The 18,479-nt window shown below is 42.4% G+C and overlaps 1 protein-coding gene across 1 annotated transcript in view; it reads right to left on the reverse strand.

The window, feature by feature from the left end:
- SLC45A2 (solute carrier family 45 member 2) overlaps nucleotides 1–9,988 on the reverse strand; it is a 29,321-nt gene extending 19,333 nt beyond the window's left edge. The window contains exons 1-2 of the mRNA XM_030843611.2: nucleotides 9,604–9,988; nucleotides 7,254–7,430 (exon numbers count right to left, since the gene is read on the reverse strand). Coding sequence (XP_030699471.2) covers nucleotides 7,254–7,430; nucleotides 9,604–9,988 — 562 coding nt within the window. The remainder of the gene's footprint in view (nucleotides 1–7,253; nucleotides 7,431–9,603) is intronic.
- Between the last annotated feature and the right edge of the window lie 8,491 nt (nucleotides 9,989–18,479).

The raw sequence follows: 18,479 nt of genomic DNA on the forward strand, positions 1-18,479 counted from the left end.
CTACTGCTACCCTAATTCAGAGAAGGTTCTTGAAACTTCTCATTTTCTGACGTGACATGTCAAATCTGACTCCTGTTCTTGCTTAAAGATTAGAAATAGTCAAGTCACTGATGGGCCCGATTCTGGAGCCATCTGTGGCTTCCATGAGTTTTCTTTAAGTCTGCAGAACTAATATTTCAGTTCTGAGTTGCAGCAGCTCGTTTTACTGTAAGGTAAATTGTTGAGCACTTTGCAAAATGCTTTAACTCCTACTAATGGTGACCAAACAGCATGGGGCACCTACGCTAGAGTGGAAAAGCTCAGGACTAAGTCATGAGCTGAATCAGGCAGCCCTTGTGGACACGGCAGGTCCTCTCGGTACCCCCATCCCAGCCCTTTCTCCAGCAGCCGCTGCAGTGACCAGTTCTAAGCTAGCCTTGGCCCTCTTTGCTCAGGTACCTTGCCTGAGGGAACCCACACTCAGGTGGGGCAGCACCCACACAAGGGAGGTTAAAACCCACGGGAGCACCCTTGGCCGGTGGAGACCGGAGCCAATGCATTCACCTCCCCAACTTGATCCTCCCAGCTGGAGAGTTCTGAGATGCACTTCATAAGGCTCCCTGGAGGGTCCTGGTGAGATAGAGGCAGCCACTGAGAACAAAGGCCAACTCTGTAATGCTTCCTGTATTGGCCTGTTCCACTCCCCCGCAGTTCTCTCACTTTCAATCTCTGGAATCCTTTCCCCAATAAGCTATGTGCATACAGACCTTCCCTGGGGCTCAGCTTTGAGGTGAATCCAAACAAAAGCATGACCCAGGTCTCTGGTTGGCTGGCTGGCTGGCTGGTTGGCTTCTGCCCCTGGTCTAGTCTACCGCTACTCAGCTCTGTGACCTTGGGTTAGTCACTTACCTCTTGGCAACACAGCTTCCTCATAGGTAAAATGAGGATGTTAAAATAGAGTATTGGTCTCATCAATATTTCTTCAGCCTATTCCCAGAACTATTCTAAGCACTGGTGATACAGCAACAAACAGGAAAGATAATATTCCTGTCTTCACAGAGCTTATATGTTGGCTATAGAGGCAGACAATAGACAACAAACAAATGAACAAATAATATATTATCAGGTAATCAGGAACACATCACTGAGGAGGGGCTATGCCACCAGATTGTAACAAAGAGTGAAAGCAAACCAAGCTGGCCAACTGGTATCTGGGGAAAGATTTCTGGCAGACAACGCAGTCGGCGAAAAATGCCCTCAGGGGCTCCCGTCTCTAACCTGCCTTTGAGATTCTTTGAGAGGTAGGTGCTGAAATGGGAAAAGAAATGGCAGTTTGGAGACATTAACCGTTTTGCCCTAAGTTATTCACGTCACCCTCAAAGCTGAAGTTCCTGTATCCTGGCTTCTGCTCTGCCCACATCCTTTCCAAGCTGCCTGAGTGAGGCGATATGAAAGTTCACCAGGGGCAGAAACTTCAAAGGGAACCCAGCTGATGAAAGAAATCCACTCATGCAGCAATGAGGCCTAAAGGAGAAGTTAAAACTGACTCTAACATGAAACGTGGCTTCTTGCCACCTGTATAGGTTTGGTCACAGGGGCCCATATCTGAAATTTATTTTTAGGACTCGTTTTGTTAGTTCTTAATTATTTCTAATCTGAGCATTTGTTTCACTAGCATTTTCATGCACACTTTGAAGTATTAAAGAAACAGAAAAATCAAAAGAGGCTGAGCCTAAGAAGTTACCTATTCTTCTTCCAAAGATGTACATGGGGCAAGTTTCTCACTGAGTCATTATATACAAATAAAACTTTCACAGGTCCGGCGGGAATGGAGGAAATCTAATACACATAAACATTTGGTGTTGAATCCTTTTAAATGGTTCCTTGCTCTGGACCCGGGACCACTTGCCAGGATATTAATAACTAGCATTGTGTAGAGATTCACACCACTGTGAAGAAACAAAAGTTCAGAAATACTACGGCGACTCAGCAGAGGAGGAGCCAGGATGTGACCTGGGACGGCCTTCGCCAGCATGTCTGGTCCCAGCCTCCTCTGGTGGGATGGAGCCCACTGCTAAGGAGAGCAAGGCCTTGGGTTAATCTAGCAACACAGGCTTGGTTAGAGGCATTCTGACACAAGGGAGGAATCTCCTTCTGGTGAGTGTGGGTTCCACAGCCTCAGAAGCACCCAAAGGTGAAGGCATGGGGTGAAGGCATGAGGGTGGATCCACTAAACACAGCATATCTACCACATTCGCCAGGGATGGAGGGCAGATAGAGTTACCCTTAAACATAAGAGACAGAGAAGCTGGAGGACTAAAATGTCCTTCTGGAAGCCAGTAGGGTCTTTTCTTAAAAAAAAAAAAAAACAGAAATATGCTGGAAAATATTTTGGCAGTGAACCCTTTGACACTTACTCACAAAGCATTTGGAATTGTTGGGCCTGGACTACAGCTCTGAAATAAATAAAAAAGAATTTCAATTTCGAATGATTGGATTCGTCAGGTCAATGATATCTTGCTGATGATGAAAATCAAAATGGGCCCAAAAACTGAACATGAATTTATTATAAAATGCTTGTTTCAAGCAGAATGTTATAGACATCTCTTTGCCAAGTTCATGTAAATTCGGGAGGTCTGGCAATGTATGCAAAGACTAAGCAAAGGGATAATGCACTGCTCATTATTTTTCTCTCCATTTTTTAATGTGGTCTACCATTCAGAGCAAGGACACCACAGTGGGGTCACACATCCACGTTTAACTCAACAGAATTCAACTACTCACACTTTAAAAAGAGGGAGAGAGGGCTTCCCTGGTGGCGCAGTGGTTGAGAGTCCGCCTGCCAATACAGGGGACACGGGTTCGAGCCCCGGTCCAGGAGGATCCCACATGCCGCGGAGCAACCAGGCCCGTGAGCCACAACTACTGAGCCTGCGCGTCTGGAGCCTGTGCTTCGCAACAAGAGAGGCCGCGACAGTGAGAGGGCCGTGCACCGCGATGAAGAGTGGCCCCCGCTTGCCACAACTAGAGAAAGCCCTCGCACAGAAACGAAGACCCAACACAGCAAAAATAAATAAATAAATAAACCAGCTCCTTGTATGGTCCAGCCCTGCCTCAAAAAAAAAAAAATTAATTCAACTTCTAAAAGGTTCTGTCATCTTAAAAAAAAAAAAAAAAGGGAGAGAAAGAGCAAGAAAGATAAAAAGAACATTTTAAATAATATGGGTTGTCCTATCTGCTATTCTGTTAATCGAGTCCATGTCCAGAAGTAAACACTAAAGAGGAGATGAATCTGCAGATATATTTATCTGTATCCATCACTATGCAGATCTACATACATAAAACAAGGGATACTGTATTTTATAAATGATCTGAGAGGTGTTTACAAATAATGTGGACTCTCTGTGATTATCACTTAAGAAGGGACTTTAGAATCTAAATTTTAAATAAGGTGAGACTTTCTGTTTTATAGGAGGAAGGTATTTTAAGTTGTTTTTTTCTAGTAGAGGAAAGAACTTGCTTTGAGCCATCCGCACACCCTCAGGGGTCCCCCTATAGCCAGAGACAGTTGACTGAGGTCCAGAGTTCATGTTGGTCAAGAGACAAAGCAAGGTAACTAAATGAGCATATTCATCTGATCGCTGCGATTTGTAAAACTGCCCGAAATACAAGCAGGTTTATAAAACCTAGAGTCTCTTTTTAAATAGCTAACACTTCTGAGTGTCTGCTAATGGCAAGCAATGAGTTGGAAGCCATGGGAGTTTGCAGGTGAATCTTCATGTTTTAACAAATCTTGTAGTTTACAAATCTTGTAGAAGAGATGGATAAATCCATAGTGAGTTATAATTCAGGAGAGAATGTGAATGTAACAAATGTGATCAGGTAAAACTGTGAATATAACTTTAAAATGCAATGACCTCTTCATTATTCACTAAGAGATTGGGATTTGGAAGCTCTGGCTGTCACTGTCTTACAATAGTCTTGGTCTTTAATTAATGAGGCTAATACTCAATTGTGTTTGTATTCTCTGTGGTAGCTACCAGTTTGGGCCTATTCAGTATTAATAATTACCCCTTCCTCCTGGCTAACAGAACCCCAATTTGATTCAGGGATATGCTCCCCACCCCCCAAAATACCCTCTCTTTTTTCCAACCTCCCAGGCCCCTCGGTGCTCATGTGACCTAATTCTGCCCCATGAGAAACAAGCAGAAGTCTGTGGGGTTCTAGGAAAGCTTTTGTTTTCTTCATTAAAAGACATATGTTGAAGCCCTAACCCCCAAAGTGACCATATTTGGAGACAGGGCCTTTAAGAAGATAATTAAGGTAAAATGAGGTCATAAGAGTGGGGCCTTAATCCATAGGACTGGGGTCCTGATAAGAGGAAGAAGAGGTACCAGGAGTGCATGCACGGAGGAAGGAGGAAAGGCCGTGTGAGACCACAGCGAGCAGATGGCCGGGAGCGAGCCAAGAAGAGAGATCTCACCAGAAACCAACCCTCCTGGCACCTTGATCTTGGCCTTCCAGCCTCTAGAACTGCGAGAACATAATTTCTGTACTTTAAGCCCCCCAGTCTGTGGTATTCAGTTATGGCAGCCCAAGCAGACCACATAGGCCACAAGGGAAGTAAAATTCAGGATATGTGTATGGTGAACTGTAACCTCCACTGTCTCTTCCTGCTGGAATTATCCATTTCACTGATACCTGATGAACTTTTGTGCTTTGATTATGCTGTGGGTGGAGCCTCTGACCAAATTAGAAATTAAGTTTGCCTGCAATTTGGAAGAGAATGGAGGGGCCTTCTCTCTAGGAAGTGGGTAGAAGAAAGTTTCTAAGCAGCTTTGATTTCCAAAGGGAGAAGAGGGGGAAGGGAATTTCAGTGTGAGTAAAGCCCCAGAAGCTGGAAAGGAAAGGGCAGTCTCCTTGGTTTGTTCCATTAATACTCACTTTGAGTACCTACAATATGCCAAGCAGTGGTGGCGGTACAGGGATACAGTGAGTAAAACAGTCCTGGATTCTGTCCCTGGGAACACGCTGGGAAACTGCTCAGAGCACAGAGGATGTGGCGGGAGTAATGGGAAACAAAGCTTGAAGGGTAGGGTGGGAACAGATTGTGGGGAGTTTGAACCCTGTCCAGGAATTTGATCTTGATTCAGTAGACAAATGGGGAGTGATGAAATAAAATTCATATTTTATGGCAAGACGAGAAAAATTTAAACATAAAATGTTCTCTCTGCCCGTTTGGGCCTCCATCCTCCCCTTTAGTGTGCAGCGTGCATCTGTATTATACATTAACCAGACCACTGTATAAGACACAGGAATACTTGCTCGATAAGGAGCAATTTTCTCCTGGCACAAGCAAGGTAACCCCTTAGGAAATAACATTCCTTTCTTAATCCTGTAAGTGGTCACGATGACCCACTACTCACCTTGTATGTGCAGATCTGGACTATGTAAACTGTCAATATGTCATCTGATGTATAATCCTTTGTCTCAAATCTAACTGTGTTTTGACCTCTAATGGGAGGAACAGTTTTCGAGCTCTCTGAGAGACTGTCTCCTGGTTTATAATCTTCAGGTTTGGCTTGACTAAAATTCTCTATTTCTTTCTTCGATTGACTGTCGATTAATTCATAATTTGCCAACAGGAGCCACTGCAGGTCATTGAACAGGAAAGTGCCCTGGTCACAGCTGTCTTTTAGGAATATGAAGTGGAAGCTATGTGTTGTTTCAGTTGGAATAGGAAGAAATTAGAGACTGGAAAATCAGTTAAAGGATAAGTACAAAAGATACAGTGAAAGCCTAAACCCAGGTCACGTTTGCTTGAGACCACTACACGCTAATATCAGTAGAAAACTTCAAGACATTTTATCGAACTCAATAGAAATACTACCATGCGTTAACCTCGGAAAAGTTCCCAAAATACAGGGCTCAGTCTGCTAACACAGAGGCAGCAAAGCAGAGATTGTTTGGCCAAGACTAACACTGATGTAAGCCGGGAAGAAGTGGCCATATTGCCCAAAGTACTTAGAGCAATAAGACTGTCAATGTGTCAGGTTCAAAAGCCAACAAGTCTCCCATGATGTTGCTGTAATTAATTTGCAGATTATGATAAAGCAGCAGGAACTGTGGGATTTCAGTCAGGAAGATGCAGTTTGAATCTCTATTCTGGGACCTTCTAGCTGTAGACAGGGGGCTCGGGGGCCCCACAGACGGGCTGGACTCTTGCTCTCTGTCTGCCCTGGAGCACGGAGGAAATACCCTCTGCTGGGCAGCCCCATCCTTCCAGGGCTCACCAACCAAATATTTGCTCTAACAACAAATTACTGAGCCAACGGCTTCCGTGCAGGTGCCACTCTGGGCTGCAGAGACACAAACTGGACAAAACTCAAGATTTTGCTTCTCATGGGACCTACCTGTCCATGGGAGGAGACAGAATATGTCAAAACATAAAATATATTGGCTGGGCGATGAAGACAATCAAATAGAGTCCCCACGAGTAGACACAGAAATGCTCCCAGGCCAGGATCATGCTGTCATCTTGTGCATGACACCCCAGTCCTAGAAAAGTCCTAACTGGAGCTCTATAAATTCATGCTGAACATCAGTAGCATTGCTCTAAATCAAGGACCCAACAGCAACAAAAGGAAACCGGCAATGGCCCCAAGAAATGGAGAGAGCCCCCCCATATCCTCCTGGCATGGCCTTTTCCAAACCAGGAGGCTGAGGAAATGCCAACTCTTTATACAACTAAGAAACCTCTAAGACTTGGGGCTTTTTACTTGCTTGGTTTGTTTCTATTTTTGTTTTTAAATGTGATTCTTGGGATACTTGCCACAGAATCATCTGGGGTAGTCAGCAAAAATGCAAATTTCTAGGCCTCACCTCAAACCTACTGAATCAAAATAACTAGAGGAGGGGCCCAAGAAGTTGCATTTTTAACAAGCTCCTAAGTAATGCTGATGCTACAAATTACTGATTCAAAAATAAAACAAAACAAAAAATAAAGTCAAGTCTACAAGGCCTCTTTTCATTTTAGTTGTAAAGGTCTCCACAAATGGCTCTTCAGAAAGCTCTTGTATAAACTTCCTTTGCAAAAACTCCACAGCCTGGTCACAAGAGAAACGCACTGGAAGACAGAGCCCGCGTGATGGGAGCAGTCCATCAACGGATCCATTCATTGAAAAAGTCTGAGTGCTGAGACACTGGATGGCTTCAGTGGAAAGGCCTCCCTATCTGGGGAGCTGAAGGATAGACTTTCTGGAATATTTCCCTACCTGTGAAGAGGGCATGGTAGTGGAGGCCCCTTTCCTTATCTCGATGGGTGCAGACATCAAATAAGTAGGCTTTGATAGGCCCATCAATGAAGTCAGCAGCAAAATCAAAGAGAACCACACCTATCATGGTGACGCTGATGGCCCAAATCAGCTTCTTCCTTGGGTCAGCAATCAAAGCTAAAAGAGAAACAAACATTGGTCTCCTAAATCCTGGTTTAGAATGATCCGCGTTTCTATTTCCACCCAGACTTCCTGTCATCAAATTATTTCCCTTTACTTTCATTTTGTTTTGCTTTTCCAAATAAGAAATAGCTCCATTATTTTCTCAAGTTTTAAAAATGGTGCAGTCAATGTCCAGAAAAGGCAGCTCTCTAGAGACAGAAAGTAGACTGAGCAGTTGCCTAGGACTGTCAGGGAGAAGGAAGTGGGGAGTGACTGCTAACGGTTACCAGGTTTCTTTCTGGTCAGGGGGACGAAAGTGTTGTGTAATTAGATAGTGATGGTGGTTATGCAACCTTGAGAACATATGAAAAACCACTGAGTTGTACACTTTTAGATAGTGACTTTTATGGTATGTGAATCATCTCTTTAAATAAAGCTGTTTAAAAAATTATACATGCTGATTGTAAACCATTCCAACCATATAGAAAAGCTGGGGAGATGCTTCTAGATCCCAGCCCCTAGATCTGGTCATCTTTCAGACATCCCTTTACACACTACTGTAGAGAGGTGTGCACCTGTGCCCTTATGCAGTGCTTCTCAAACTTCAGCGTGCTTAACCACCACCTGGACGACTTGTTCAAACAGATTGCTGGGCTCCACCTTCTGTGAATCTCCTGTGAGTCATCAGTAGGTGGGAGGTGGGGCCTCTAACAGCCCCCCACTGAGGCTAATGCTGCAGGCTGGCCCCAGGGGCCGGTTCCATGGATGACAATTTTTCCACGACTGGGAGTGGGGGGTGGAGACAGTTCAGGCGGTAATGCCAGCGATGGGGAGGGATGGTTCGGGGGGTCACGGGAGCCACGGGGAGCGGCAGATGAAACTTCACTCACTGGCCCCCCTGCTCACCTCCTGCTGTGCGGCCCGGTTCTCGACAGGCCATGGACCGGTACCGGTCCATGGCCCGGGAGTTGGGGACGGGATCGTGTTGTACATGAGCATTTCAGGTGATGAAGAGCAACTTCACAGTGTTAACAGCTAAATAATATTCATCCTATGGCTATGCCACAGTTCACTGACTCACTCACAACTATTTTCCTTGCTTTCAGTTTATTTTGTAAACCTAGTATGTAATATATGCACCTGTTATTTTTAACATCTTTATTGGAGTATAACTGCTTTACAGTGTTGTGTTAGTTTCTGCTGTATAACAAAGTAAACCAGCTATATGCATATGTATAACCCCATATCCCCTCCCTCTTGTGTCTCCCTCCTACCCTCCCTATCCCACCCCTCTAGGTGGTCACAAAGCACCGAGCTGATCTCCCTGTATGTACCTGTTTTTAAAAATACAGTAAAAAAATAAGTGAAAAATAAGTCTACCCTCCCCCTCTCATCCCAGCCCTTTAGTACTCCTTCCCTATTGGCAACAATTCTTTTCAGGTTTTTTGTAATTTCTTCCAGAAACACCCTACATTTATAGATTTATGCCCTCTTTTAAATACACACAAATGATAACTGATTATCCTGTCTCATTATCATCCCTTCTGCTAGCCTGAGAGTTAATGCTCAAAATATGTGTGCTATTTTTAAGTTTAACGATTCTTTTCTCAATGCAATATGTACTACCACCAATTACTGACTAATTGGTGGTGGCTGATTAATGACTAGAAAAAGTGCTCACCGTCAGGTTTATGTCCACAATTTGCAGTGCAAAAATGTCCCCTTGAGCTACCAGGCTGATGCCCTGTACCTATTAAAAGACTCCACAGAAAGCTGTGAACATAATTAACTCTCATCTGGACACAAAGTTACATTTATTGTAAAAATTTATGGAGCCATTTGGCAGCTGGTTAATTTGAGAAAGTACTAAATAAGATATAATGGGCACAAAAAAAACCCCATAATTGATAAACATGTAAAAATATGTAATTTAATAAAATAGGTAAAAATATAATCCTATTTTCAAATTCTCACAATTGAAAAATAATGTATCCTGATGTTTCTAAAAGTAAAGTTGCCTAACCACAGAATTTGGGTCACTCAAAGGTGAAAACTCAGTGTAACTTAGGAGAGAGAATCAGTTTTAACTGATTTCTGACTGTGGCGTAAAGAAATCTGCATTCTCCTTTCAGCGAGCTGTATAACAGGACCCTTCTCCCAGCCTACCCACCTTGTGCTGCCCACTGACCTGATACGATAGCGTCCCCGTTAAGGTACATAGCCATGCCCAGGAGCATCACGATGCCCAGCGTGAGGATGTAGGGTCTCCGCCGTCCCCAACGGGCCCGGCAGTGGTCGCTGGCCAGTCCCACCACGGGCTGCAGCAGGAATCCCAGGACAGGGCTCAGGAGCCACACCATGCTGTAGAGACTCCTGGGCAGGCCCACGCTGAGCAGGACTGGGGTCACGTAGGCCGCCTCCACCGCGTAGCAAAACTCCCGGCCGAACATGGCCATGCTGTGCATGACCAGGCTCCCTGTGGGTCTTTTGGGCGGCTCCAGAGAGCCAAAGGGGCCCTCCTCAGCGAGGGATTTGTAGGTGTGGATGCCAGGCTGCCCACTGCTGTCGCCCATGGCCACTGGGTGAGGAACCTGCCTGCGAGCCCACCACCTCTTGCGTGGCCCTGGGGTTTGCGCTCCCAGCTGGATTTGAGGTGCAGTCTGGCTGAGCGGCCAACAGAGATGGTCAGGCTGGGGGAGGGGCTCAAATTCTTTCATGCCTCTAAGATCACAAGTTATGATGAGAAGGAAGGGGGGTGGGGCCTGGAAAGCATGATGGAGATTAGCTGCTGTGAGCCCTCTGGCTCCTTAGAATGTTTTTCTAAGAGTCTTCCTTTGTACTGTTCTCTCTGCCTCTCTCTCTCTCTTTCTCTCTCTCTCTCACACACACACACACACACAATCTGTGACACACAATCACACACAGCTTTGAGACAATAAAGCCCTATAATCCAGATGTTAAGTATGAATGAGTCGATACCTTTTTTCTAAACTTTTTCTAGGTATAAATATTCTGTCCTCTCCTGAACACAAGTTTTCTACACACATACGTATAGTCAATTAACTAGACTTAAAACAGTGGGAGGTTGCCCCTTCCCCTAAATCGCTAGCTCTCTCACAGCACTGTGATAGTTTCCTTCATTGCACTTAACACACTTCAGATAGTTCGTGTTTATTCTCCTTCTCCTATGTTGATCTTTGATCCCCTTATGAGCAGTGATCTGGTCTGTTTTGCTCATTATGGCATCTAGCATGATACCTGGCACCTAGTAGGTCCTCAATAAACATTTGCTACAGGAATTATAGAATGAATAAAGTGTATACACAACATTTTGTAATGCCAGTCAATTGCCTGTTTGCTCAGATCCATTCTCTCCCCCTCATACTATGCTCCATACCATAAGGGACTACATTTCCCAGGTTCCCTTGCTCTCTGGCTTCGAGGTAGATGTGTCCAATCAGAGGCACTGGTGGGAAGACTCGGGGCAGGAGAAAGGAAGAAATCAGGATACTTCCTCCCCTCTCTTTCTCCATCCTGAGATGTCGCTGGCAGTGGCTGCATCTCCATTGTGGGTCCAGCTGCCAACCTTAGCTTCTGGGTCCCTATAACACTATCTTTCCCATCGATCCTGCAGCTATGGGAGTGAGCTTGGCTTCCTGTGGTTGCTCGTATCTGAGTTGCCTCACTGTCCCCTGGGCTTCTCATCTCTTCTATCACCAATGTAATTCTCCATAATAAATTTCCTGTTTTAAAGACTTCGAGTGGGTCATATTTTCCTTGTTGAACCTTGAATTCAAATGAAAATTTGAGTGGCAAGGGAAACATGATCTCATAGGAAAGGCCCTAAAAATGGTTTAACAGCAAGACTTGGAGTCAAAATATTAAAGTTTAAATTCTGGCTCTGCCTCCTTCTACCTGTATTTTTCCCTGAGCAAATCACTTAAAGTGGTAATTCCCAAACTGTGTGCCAAGGTGCCCCAGGGCACCACAGTGAACTCAAAGGGGTATCTCAGGAGATTTAAAAATTTAAAGAGAGTAAACTCAGAGAAACTCAACATCTTTCAGATACTACATGAAGTAAGAATGAAATAGTTCATACTCACAACATAAGACTGTACTACAATCCTTTCAATGACTTTAGATTTTTGTGAGGCTGGGTTTTCCACAGCCATGATAAAAAGCAAGTATTGTGGGACTTCCCTGGTGGCACTGTGGTTAAGAATCCGCCTGTAGGGCTTCCCTGGTGGCACAGTGGTTGAGGGTCCGCCTGCCAATGCAGGGGACACGGGTTCGTGCCCCAGTCTGGGAGGATCCCACATGCCGCGGAGCGGCTGGGCCCATGAGCCATGGCCGCTGAGCCTGCGCGTCCAGAGCCTGTGCTCCACAACGGGAGAGGCCACAACAGTGAGAGGCCCACGTACCGCAAAAAAAAAAAAAAAAGAATCCGCCTGCCAATGCAGGAGGCAAGGGTTCGATCCCTGGTCCGGGAAGATCCCGCATGCCGCGGAGCAACTAAGCCTGTGCACCACAACTACTGAGCCTGTGCTCTAGAGCCCGCAAGCCACAACTACTGAAGCCCACGTGCCTAGAACCCATACTCCGTAACAAGAGAAACCACCTCAATGAGAAGCCCGTGCACCACAACAAAGAGTAGTTCCTACTCACCACAGCTAAAGAAAGCCCGCACACAGCAATGAAGACCCAACGCAGCCAAAAGAAAAAAAAAAAGCAAGTACTGTATGAATATCAATGTGGAACAGAAAACGAGGGTAGTGACATCCAATCTGATTCCAAGGCACGAGAAGCTGCAGTGTCCAACAGGTGCCTATGACCCATTAGTGACTAAAAATGAAATAAGGAGGGAGATCAAGATGGTGGAGTAGGAGGATGTGGAGCTTAACTCCCCCCACAAACACATCAGAAATACATCTACATGTGGAACAATGCTCACAGAAAAGCAACTGGAAACTGGCAGAAGATCTTCTATACAACCAAACCTGCAAGAAAGATCTCCACGTAACCAGGTAGAATGAAAAAAAAAAAAAAAAAGGCACCAGAAAGGAGAGAGAAAGAATTCCTCAGACAAGGAAAAACTAAAAGAGTTAAGTAATACTAAACCTACCCTAAAAGAAATACTGGAAGGTCTTCTCTAAATAGAAAAGAAGCAAGTATCTATAGGAAAGGGGAAACACAACAGGAAAGGCAAATATATTAAAGGACTGAAGATCATTTTAAAAAGCCAGTATACAGATTAAAAAAAATTTTTTTAATTTTGTAAAAGCAATTATAACTACAATGAACAGCAAAAGGATAAACACGAAGATTAAAATAGGACATCAAAATCGTAAAATGTGGGGGAGTGGAGTAAAAAACTGTAGATCTTTTAGAATGTGTTTGCATTTGCATGACTATCAATTTAAAGCAAGTAGATATAGTTATGGGTCAATATACTTGAACTCCAGGGTAACCACCAATCAAAAACATAAAATCGATGCACAAAACCAAAAAGGAACTCAAGCATACTACAAAAGAAAACCATCAAACCACAAAAGGAGAAATAAAAAGAAATGAAGAATTCCGAAATCAATTGGAAAACAAAGTTTAAAATGGCAATAAGTACATACCTATCAATAATTACTTTAAATGTCAATGAACTAAATGCTCTGATCAAAAGACAAAGTGGCAGACTAGATTAAAAAAAAACAAAAGCCCACCATGTGCTGCCTGCAAGAGACTCATTTCAGGAAGAAAGACACAGACGGAAAATGAGGGCATAGAAAAAGATATTTCATGCAAATGGAAACGACAAGAAAGTGGGGTAGCAACACTCATATCAGACAAAATAGACTTTAAAACAAAGGCCATAAGGACAAAGAAGGACATTATATTATGATAAAGGGATCACTACAAGAAGAGGATATTATACTCATTAGCATATATACACCCAGTATAGGAGCATCTAAATATATAAAACAAATACTAACAGACATAAAGGGAGAAATTGACAGTAATACAATAATAGTAAGAGACTTTAACACCTCACTGACATCAAGGAACAGATCATCCAGACAGAAAATCAATAAGGCAACAGAGGTCTTAAATGACACAATAGACTAGTTGGGCTTAATACAGAAAAAAAAAAAACAGAATACACATTCTTTTCAAGCACACATGAAACATTCTCTAGGGTAGGTCACAAAACAAGCCTCAGCAAATTTAAGAGAATAGAAATTATTTCAAGCATCTTTTCTGACCACAACGGTATGAAACTAGAGATCAACCACTGAAAGAAAAATGAGAAAAGAATGATTACATGGAGACGACACAATATGCTACTAAAAAGCCAATGAGTCAACAATGAAATCAAAGAAGAAATGAGAAAGTATCTCGAGACAAATGAAAATGACAACACAACCTCACAAAATCTATGGGATGCAGCAAAAGCAGTTCTGAGAGGGAAGTTAACAGAGATACAGTCCTTTCTCAAGAAACAAGAAAAATCTCAAATAAACAACCTAACCTACCACCTAAAAGAATTAGAAAAAGAAGAACAAACAAAACCTAAAGTCAGCAGAAGGAAGGAAATAATAAAGATCAGAGAGGAAATAAATAAAATAGAGATTTAGAAAACAATAGAAAAAAACCAATTAAACCTAGAGGTGGTTCTTTGAAAGAGTAAACAAAATTGACAAACCAAGAAAAGAGAGAGGACCCAAATAAAATAAGAAATGAAAGAAGAGAAATTATAACTGATACTACAGAAATACAAAAACTTATAAGAGAATACTATGAACAGTTACATGCCAACAAATTGGACAACCTAGAAGAAATGGACAAGTTTCTAGAAACATACAGCCTACCAAAACTGAGCAAGAAGAAACAGATAATTTGAACATCACTAGAAGTAAAATAGAACATATAATTAAAAAACAAACAAACAAACAAAACTCCCTGCAAATAAAATCTAGGACTGGACAGCTTCACTGGGAAATTCTACCAAACATACAAATAAGAACTTACACCTAATCTTCTCAAACTACTCCCCAAAATTAAAAAGGAAGGAACATTCCCAAAGTCATTCCAGGTAGTCACCATCACCCTGATACCAAAACCAGACAAAGACACTACCAAAAAAGAAAATTACAGGACAATACCTTTGATAAATATAGATGCAAAAATTCTCAATGAATATTGGCAAACCAAATCCAACAATACATAAAAAGGATCATACACCACGATCAAGTTGGATTCATTCCAGGGCTGCAAAGATGGTTCAACAAACACAAATCAATGTGATATACCGCATTAACAAAAGAAATGACAAAAACCACAGGATCATCTCAATAGACACAGAAAAAGCATTTGACAAAATTCAACATCCATTCATGATAAAAACTCTCACCAAAGTGGGTACAGAGGGAACATTTCTCAACATAATAAAAGCACTTAAAACAAACCCACAGCCAACATAATACTCAACAGTGAAAAGCTGAAATTTCTTTCTCACTAAATTCAGGAACAAAACAAGGATGCGCACTCTCACCACTTCTATTCAACATAGTATTGGAAGTCCTAGCCACAGCAATCAGACAAGAAAACGAAATAAAAGGTATTCAATTTGGAAGGGAAGAGGTAAAACTGTCACTATTTGGAGATGACATGATACTCTATACAGAGAACCTTAAAGACTACACAAAAACTATTAGAACTAATTAATGAATTCAGCAAGGTAGCAGGATATAGATACAGAAATCTGTTGCATTTCTTTACAGTAACAATGAAATATCAGAAAGAGAAGTTAAAAAACAATCTTGTTTAAAATTGCATTTAAAAATACCTAGGAAGGGCTTCCCTGGTGGCACAGTGGTTAAGAATCCGCCTGCCAATGCGAGAACACAGGTTCGAGCCCTGGTTCAGGAAGATCCCACATGCCACGGAGCAACTAAGCCCGTGCGCCACAACTACTGAGCCTGCACTCTAGAGCCCACAAGCCACTACTACTGAGCCCACGTGCCACAACTACTGAAACCCACACGCCTAGAGGCCATGCTCCGCAACAGAAGCCACTGCAATAAGAAGACTGCGTGTCGCAACGAAGAGTAGCCCCTGCTCACTGCAACTAGAGAAAGCCCGTGCGCAGCAACAAAGACCCAATGCAGCCAAAAATAAATTAATTAATTTTTTAAAAATACCTAGGAATAAACTTAACCAAGGAGATGAAAGACCTACATGCTGCAAACTATAAAACATTGATAAAGGAAACTGAAGATGATTCAAAGAAATGGAAAGTCCATGCTCTTGGATTAGAAGAATTAACATTGTTAAAGTGGTCATACTAACCAAAGTAATCTACAGATTTAATGTGATCCCTATCAAAATAGCCATAACATTTTTCACAGAACTAGAAAAAAAGAATTCTAAAATTTATATGGAACCACAAAAGACCCAAAATTGACAAAGCAATCCTGAGGAAAAAGAACAAAGCTGGAGGCATAACCCTTCCAGACTTCAGACAATACCACAAAGCTACAGTTCTTAAAACTTCACACTATTGGCACAAAAACAGACATGTAGATGGAATAGAATAGACAGCCCAGAAACAAAACCACACACCTACAGTCAATTAATCTACGACAAAGGAGGCAAAAATACACAACAGAGAAAAGACAGTCTCTTCAATAAGTGGTGTTGGGAAAGGTTGACAGCTACATGTAAATCAGTGAAATTAGAACACTCCCTCACACCATATACAAAAATAAACTCAAAATGTTTTAAAGACGTAAATATAAGATGTGACACCATAAACTCTTAGAAGAGAACACAGGTAAAACATTCTCGGACATAAATCGTAGCAATATTTTCTTAGATCAGCCTCCCAAGGTAATAGAAACAAAAGCAAAAATAAACAAATGGGATCTAATCAAACTTATGAGCTTTTGCACAGCAAAGGAAACCATTAACGAAATGAAAAGACAACCTGCGGAATGGGAAAAAATACTTGCAAATGATGCAACCAACAAGGGCTTAAGTTCCAAAATATACAAACAGCTCATACTATTCAATAGCACAAAAACAAACAACCCAATCAAAAATGAGCAGAAGACCTAATAGACATCTCTCCAAAGAAGACATACAGATAGCCAAAAGGCACATGAAAAGATGCTCAACATCGCTAATTATTACTGAAATGGAAATTAAAACCACAATGAGGTATCACTTCACACCAGTCAGAATGGCTATTATCAAAAAGTCTTCAAATAATACTGAAGACAGTGTGGAGAAAAGGGAACCCTCCTACTGTTGGTGGCAACTTGTACTGGTGCAGCCACTATGGAGGGTATGGAGGTTCCTTAAAAACCTAAAAATAGTGCTACCATGTGATCCAGCAATCCCACTTGAGTACGTATCCAGAAAACACGGAAACTCTAATTCAAAATGATACATGCACCCCAATGTTCATAGCAGTATTATTTACAATAGCCAAGACATGGAAACAACCCAAGTGCCCATCAGCAGACAATTAGCTTAAGGAGATGTGGTATACATGTACAATGGAATACTACTCAGCCATAAGAGAATGAAATGTTGTCATTTGCAGCAATATGGATGGACCTAGAGATTATACTTAGTGAAGTAAGTCAGACAGAGAAAGACAATTATATGGTATCACTTATACATGGAATCTAAAAAATAATACAAATGAATCTATGTATAAAACAGAAGCAGACTCATAGAAAGCAGATTTATGATTACCAAAGGGGGAAGGGGTGGAGGAAGGATAAATGAGGAGTATGGGATTAACAGATACAAACTACTATATATAAAATCAACAAGGATTTACTGCATAGCACAGGGAACTATATTCAATATCTTGTAATAACGTATAATGGAAAATAGTCTGAAAAGTATATATACATAACTGAATCACTTTGCTGTATACTAAACACAATATTGTAAATCAACTATACTTCAATTTTAAAAAAGAATGAAATAAAAAATATCTTCAATGTACATGTATTATATTTTTCAAACAGCTAATAAGTTGTCAGGACATAAATACTTCAGTTGTTGGGACCTGATTATTTATAAGTGGAATAGTTAGGTATTTCTTCTGACCTAGGGGCACCATGGAAAAATTACTAAGACACTAAGGGAGATGTGAACTAAGATGGTTTAGGACCATCTGAGGCTTGTGTCCACATCTATAAAATGGAGAAACCTGCCCTACCTTCCCCTTGTGATCACTGAAGAGCAACTGAGATACTGTATGTCACAGATGTAACATCTGTTCTCCACTCCCCCATCCTGATGGAACCTGGACTAGCTTCAGGAATCCACCCCTCCCTCAAATACCCACATGCTTCCAGGAAGTTGAGTCCAGGGGAGCTCCAGGAGCAGGTTGGCTTCATCTAAGGACAAGCCTATCCTCTCTGCCAAAGACTGGTGCAGGACTGGCTTGTGACTTATCTAGATCCAAGGAGACACAAGACAAGGTTTGCTGAGGGCTCCTGAGATGCTCTCTTCTTCTGGATGTTGCTGTGTGTGGAAATGAGATCCAGAACTTGCTACATGATGGGGAAAAAAATGAAGGTGAAAAGCTGGGTAGGGAAGTTGAATAGTAGTCCAGGGAAGAGGTAACAGGGGTCTGGATGAAAGCAGCAATGGGAGATGGGCAGAAGGATGGATATGGGAGCTCTGAAGGTGGAACTGACAGCACTTCACTGTTGAGTTTCATTCCTTTAATAAATATTCACAAAGTTTCCAGTCATGGGCCAGGCACTACTCTAGGAACTGGGGACTTAGCAATGAAACCCAGGAATGAAACCTACAAAGTCCTTCATAAAGCTTCCACTCTAGCCTGCACTGGTTAAGGAATGAGGGCTGGGGTCAATCAGCATGTCAGCAGTGATACACAGTGTGAAGGAAAATGAAATAGGGTGAGGGGAGAGCGAGTGACAAGGCAGCTGCCATCCTGGACAGGGGTCAGGAAAGGACTCTCCGTAAGGGACATGTGAACAGTGGCCAAATGAGGTGAGGCGTAAGCCGTGGGGGCCTACTGGGGGC

This window comes from Globicephala melas, chromosome 3, assembly GCF_963455315.2.
Source record: "Globicephala melas chromosome 3, mGloMel1.2, whole genome shotgun sequence".
In the NCBI taxonomy this organism is placed as follows: Eukaryota; Metazoa; Chordata; class Mammalia; order Artiodactyla; family Delphinidae; genus Globicephala; species Globicephala melas.